Genomic DNA, 5521 nt, shown 5'->3' with positions numbered 1-5521 from the left:
AAAAAAAAAAAGCTGTCCGTTGTGACGCTTGGCCGTCAAGTGTTCCGACGCATGCGTGGTACCAATAGTGCAGGAAACCAGCCAGTTTTCAGCTACGTATTTATGCGCATGCGTGCGCATGCGCAGAATGGATCGTGGAGGCAGGACGGTTCGTGTACCCACAAGGTTGTTGTTCGGTATTGTACGTAACGTAGAATCGTTGTAGTCTTGGACCCTTGCCATGGACAACATGTATCAGCCAGACTCGTCAGACACCCAGCCGCCTCCTGTCTACAGTGGCGGCTACAGCGCGAACAGAGCCCCGCCGAGCAGCACTCAGCCGAGCCACACTCCTCCACCGTGGACTCCTTCCCAGGGGTATGACGCTCACCCATACGGGTTTAGGTGCGATTTTCCAGCACCGTCTCCCGGAGGAGGAAGTGTCGGAGGGCCGGGCTTGGCCCTTCCGTATGGATTCGACCCCTCCGTCCCCCCGCCTCCTTTTGGGTGTCCGCCGCCCGGACACTTCCCTAACATGGTGCCCAGCGCTCCGGTAAACATATACAGCAGCAGGGGAGCGTTTCCTCAACAGCATAGACCTTGTTCTCAGGCTACAGGCTATGGACCGGACTGTAGTCAGAAACAACGGCATCAGTATGAGGGTTTCTCTACGAGTGGAGCTTGGTTTCCTCCGCAGGGTAAAGATGACAGGATTCCTGAGGATGAAATAGTCCTTCAGAGGAGGCAGGATCAACAATGGCTCGGACGCTTCCTACAAGACAGAGTAAAAAACTCTAAGAGTCTACAGGCCCGGCACAAGACGCCCCACAGCTCTGCCCCGGAGCCGAGGGCCGCTCCATGCAGCTCTGCCCCGGAGCCAAGGGCGGTTCCATGCAGCTCTGCCCTGGAGCCGAGGGCGGTTCCGTGCAGCTCTGTCCCGGAGCCGAGGGTGGTTCCGTGCAGTTCTGTTCTGGAGCTGAGAGCGGCTCTGTACGGGGCTGCTCACATTGTCTCCCAGCTGGCAGAGTCCTGTGAAACTCTGAGGAACAACGTGGAGAATGAGTCTGTTTGGGCCAACTCTTATTTAAAGGCTTTACAGGTGAAAAGAGAGCTACAGGACATACTGGCAGTCCTTGGTGCCAGTGAGTGCTTAGAGCGTTGGAAAATGAAAGTATCCCGTGTTGCTAAGAGGAGGGCCCGGCGCCGGAGAGCCAGGAGGGAGCTTCAGATGGAGCAGACCCAGAGAGAGGAGTGCATCGCGGACAAAGAGGCTGCTATAAACACATGGAGGATGCATCAGATCCGCCTAGTGGAGGAAAGGAAAAAGGTTAGTATGGATGTGTCAGATGATTTAACATGTATTCATGTTATGTCCCCATGTCCATAGGAAAAACGTCAAGCAAACTCATGCATGTTATCCTTAGATATGTTTTTAAAAAACAAGTTATCGTGTTGAATGTGTTAGATTAGTGTTGCCACAGCCTGCAGACACAGAGCTACATTAGTATCACTGACCTGCTGTCTGCTCACTTACATCTGCCTTCCTTCCAGACATATTGAGATTAACAGTTTACATTTTGTACCTTTGTGATTAGACTGAAAAGGAGAGAACCCCATGCAATTGTATCTGGCCATGCAGATAGTTTTGATTTTATTTTGCCAGGGTTTTAAGAAATTATGTTTGTACCTCTGTTCTAGAAGTTTGTGGCATGCAAAACATAATTTGTTCATATTACTGTAACTGTTGACATGTGATGTCAGGGGAATATTAATTCAAATTAAACATTTTAATGAAATTAGTTTTATTTAATCCAAGTCCTATAATTAAATCTAGAGCTGGGCAATATCTTACATCGATATTGTGATGTGAAACTAGGTATTGTCTTAAATTTTGGATATTGCAATACGACATAAGTGTTTTCTTTTCCTGGTTTTAAAAGCTGCATTACAGTAAAGTTGTCATTTTCTGAACTTGCCAGACTGTTGTAACTGTTCTATTATTTTCCTTTACCCACAGTCATTATATCTGCATTACTGATCTATTATTTATTGAAAATTTTTGTGTATGTGTCAGGAGCTGGAGCTGAAACTGGCTGCAGACTCGGTTCTCTGTGAGGTGAGGAAGAAGCAGTCAGACGTAAAGAGGATGCAGGAAATCTTGAGGTCTCTGGAGAAACTGCGCAGACTGAGGAAAGAGGCAGCGTCAAGAAAAGGTGAGACTGACAGTGAAAAACACACCAGCACAAGTGTAGATTCACACCTGTTGTGGATTTCTCCAGGGGGTCACAAATATCCTTCTCTTCTCGCTACAGAACTCCTCTCTCTGTCAATTCATAATTGTGTGTGTGTGTGTGCTGCAGGTATTGTGACGGAGCGTTCCTGTGACGAGGCGTTCAGCAGCCGCCTGCAGCAGTTGAGCAGTGTGATGAAGAGGAGGACGGCGGTGTACTCAGCCGAGGAGAAGGCTCTGATGGTGATGCTGGAGGGAGAGCAGGAGGAGGAGAGGAGGAGAGAGCAGGAGAAACGAAGGAAGAAGGAGCGGGAAAGACAGCTGCAGAGGAAACGCAGAGTGGATGCCATGTTGTTTGGAGGTAAAAGTCCATGGTTTAACAGCAGTATAATTCAATCCTGTGTGTGTGTGTGTGTGTGTGTGTGTGTGTGTTTTTATGACGTGTGTGTTTTATATTGTTTGTTTCTCAGATGAGCTTCCTGCCGACTCGGTGCTGCAGCCCTTCAGACAGTATTACACCGAGGCAGAGCACTCTCTGCACGCTCTGCTACATATCAGGTTGGTTTTCATCTTCACGTCACTTTGGCATAATAACAATCATAAGTCAGAGTTATGTTGCCCAAACAGGACAGAGCATTCATCAGGTTAAAGTGCTCCTGCTTTCCTTCTGTAACTAAATAAAATCATGTGGGAAAGCATGTAGGCATGACTTGCCTTTTAATGACTGAACAATGCAGGGATAGAGGCTAATTAGTTTAACCTCTGGCCCCAAGCCCCTACATCTGGTGGCCAAAGTACTTTATTTACTTAGTACTTCATTTATTTATTTAGGAAAATATTGAGAGATGAGTGAGGCAAAGGAATAAAACACTGATGTATGATTGCAAACATGACAACTCAGAAAACTCACAGAGTCCTGATACAATAGTTATTTAAACAGGGATTCCTAATAGTTGCTTGCTTAGACCACTGTGGGTTATGAAGCCATTTTACTTTTGGTAACGCTATTGATCTTATAAGTGAGTGTGACAAACGTACACAGGGATATGGGCTCATGCTCGTTGACTCCAGGGAAATGACTTTGGTTGTAACGTTAGTATCCAGCAGGCGATGTTTTAGTTTCCAGTTAGCCACCTTCCATAGACTTTAAGTCTGGCTTTTATTGTGAAGGGAATAGCAAAAAAAGTGAAAGCATTAGGCTAACTGCAGTCTAGGTTTTAAGACAAGCCCCCTCCATGTTGGCAGATGGGGCTTTGACCACACAAAAAAATTCATTCATTCAACCTTGAGTCATACTCAACATAACATCAAGGGGCAGCCCTCCTTTAAAACAACATCGAGTTACATAGACAAACAAAAATAACACAGAAAAGGAAGCAACGCCATCATAAGTACATAGAAAGACACTAAAACTTTTTGAATTGGAAAATTGTTTGATAATAAATTAGGATATTTAGGATGCAAAAGAAATACAATGATGTAAAGCAATTACAGGTAGAAGGTTGGTCCAAAATCAGAAGCACAAGTCAGTTGATTATAAGGAAGTGCAGTAATTCGTTCTAGGAGTCACTAAAATGAAAAGACCAGTCAGCAGAGCGAGTCTGATCCTCTGAGTAACAGAGCCCGACCGATCTGAAGGCCAATACGGATACAAATATTTGGTTATTTAAAAATCTGATATGCCGATATATTGGCCGATATATATTTAAAAGAAAATCCAGAAATGCATTACAAAACAAACAGATTTCCCTAACATTAGTCACAAAAGACCAGAGGAATATCAAAATATATTAAAGTTCTGATAATGAAATGTATAAAAATACCAACTTAAGATATGAAACTTAAATTCCATTGAACAAAAACACATCAAAGAGTCAGTGTTGCCAACATGGACGTTGTAGAGCGCCCTCTGGTGTACAATGCTACTAACTTGGTTGACATTCTGTTTTTATTTTTTTAATATGCACTTATCAGAATCATTTATTTGTCATTTTACATGATTCTGATGAATGAATATTTAAATCGGTCATTGTAAATGCCAATATCAACAGATTGGGAGTTGCCTAATATCGGCCAATAATATCGGCCTGCCGATATATTGGTTGGGCTCTAGTAACAGAGAAGTTCTCTTATGTAGTGTGGTAGTTTTATAGATAGATACTATTGAGTATCCAGGGTCTCTTTTAGATGGAGAGCTGACTGAGCAGCATGACCAACACCAGGAGCCAGAAACTAATCATTTAGGCAACACTCCTGCTACCATGCTGCTAATCACATGACCTGGAGGAGGACATAATAACTGATAGTGTGTTCTACTTTCAGGAAACAGTGGGATGCTTTTGTGGTTCCTGCGGAACATCCAGAGGGTTCTCCGGTTCCTCAGGGTTGGGTCCTGCCTGAGGCCCCATCAGACCAGGCCTGGGCCTCTGCTCTGCAAACGGCCCTCTCCGAGTGACACGGCCCACTCTGATCGGAGTGGCAAGGCCCATTTCAAGTGACTGTGACAACAACCAGCAGCTTGTTTTTTTCAAACCCCCTGTGAACGTGAAAAAGAACATGAGATAATACAACCTGTGATGTGTTATTGTCTTGGATTTGTTAGACTCTTAATGTCAGATCTAATAAATGAAGACAGGTCAGAACTGCGGGATCTTTTTGTTCTGGTTCATATGCTTTTATTGAATCTCACATAAACAGCATACAGTGGGGCTTGAAGGTTTTGGCACCCCAGGTGAAAATTTGTATTAATGTGCATAAAGAAGCAAAGAAAAGATGGAAAAAATCTCCAAAAGGCACCAAATGACGGATTGGACATTCATAAAAAATGTCACAAAAATTTAGATTTTATTTCCATCATTTACGTTTTCAAAATAACAGAAAACAAAAAAATGGCGTCTGCAAAGGTTTGGGCACCCTGCGGAGTTAATATCTTGTACTGCCCCCCCTTTGGCAAGTATCACAGCTTGAAAACGCTTCTTGTAGCTAGAGTCTTTCAATTCTTGTTTGAGGTATCTTTGCCCATTCTTCCTTCCAAAAGTCTTCCAGTTTTTTTAGATTTCTGGGCTGTCTGTCACACACTCCTCTTTTAAGGTCTATCCATAGATTTTCACAATCTCCTGGTCGGGAGATTGTGTAGGCCATGGCAAAACCTTCAGTTTACACCTCTTGATGTAATTTACCATGGATTTTGAGGTGTGTTTAGGATCATTATCCATTTGCCATCCAAAATCACTTGAAAATACAGTGGGTACGGAAAGTATTCAGACCCCTTTAAATTTTTCACTCTTTGTTTCATTGCAGCCTTTTTCCAAA

The 5521-nt window shown here is 43.8% G+C and overlaps 1 protein-coding gene across 4 annotated transcripts in view; it reads left to right on the top strand.

Annotated features, from left to right (window-relative positions):
• Positions 1 to 4724, top strand: part of pdcd7 (programmed cell death 7) — a 6186-nt gene extending 1462 nt beyond the window's left edge. Inside the window, exons 2-8 of one of the 4 annotated variants that reach the window (XM_034873879.1) lie at positions 166 to 852; positions 886 to 918; positions 952 to 1306; positions 2054 to 2192; positions 2340 to 2570; positions 2680 to 2767; positions 4532 to 4724. In XM_034873879.1, coding sequence (XP_034729770.1) covers positions 221 to 852; positions 886 to 918; positions 952 to 1306; positions 2054 to 2192; positions 2340 to 2570; positions 2680 to 2767; positions 4532 to 4664 — 1611 coding nt within the window. In that variant the 5' untranslated portion in view covers positions 166 to 220 and the 3' untranslated portion in view covers positions 4665 to 4724. Of the gene's footprint in view, positions 1 to 165; positions 1307 to 2053; positions 2193 to 2339; positions 2571 to 2679; positions 2768 to 4531 lie in introns of all 4 variants that reach the window. The other 3 variants (XM_034873873.1, XM_034873866.1, XM_034873856.1) reach the window with 3 other exon arrangements.
• The last annotated feature ends 797 nt before the right edge of the window (positions 4725 to 5521 follow it).

The sequence above is a fragment of the Etheostoma cragini genome, chromosome 1 (genome assembly GCF_013103735.1).
Source record: "Etheostoma cragini isolate CJK2018 chromosome 1, CSU_Ecrag_1.0, whole genome shotgun sequence".
NCBI classification, from domain to species: domain Eukaryota; kingdom Metazoa; phylum Chordata; class Actinopteri; order Perciformes; family Percidae; genus Etheostoma; species Etheostoma cragini.
The sequence above is the reverse complement of the archived record's forward strand: the minus strand, read 5'-3'. Positions and strand labels throughout refer to the sequence as shown.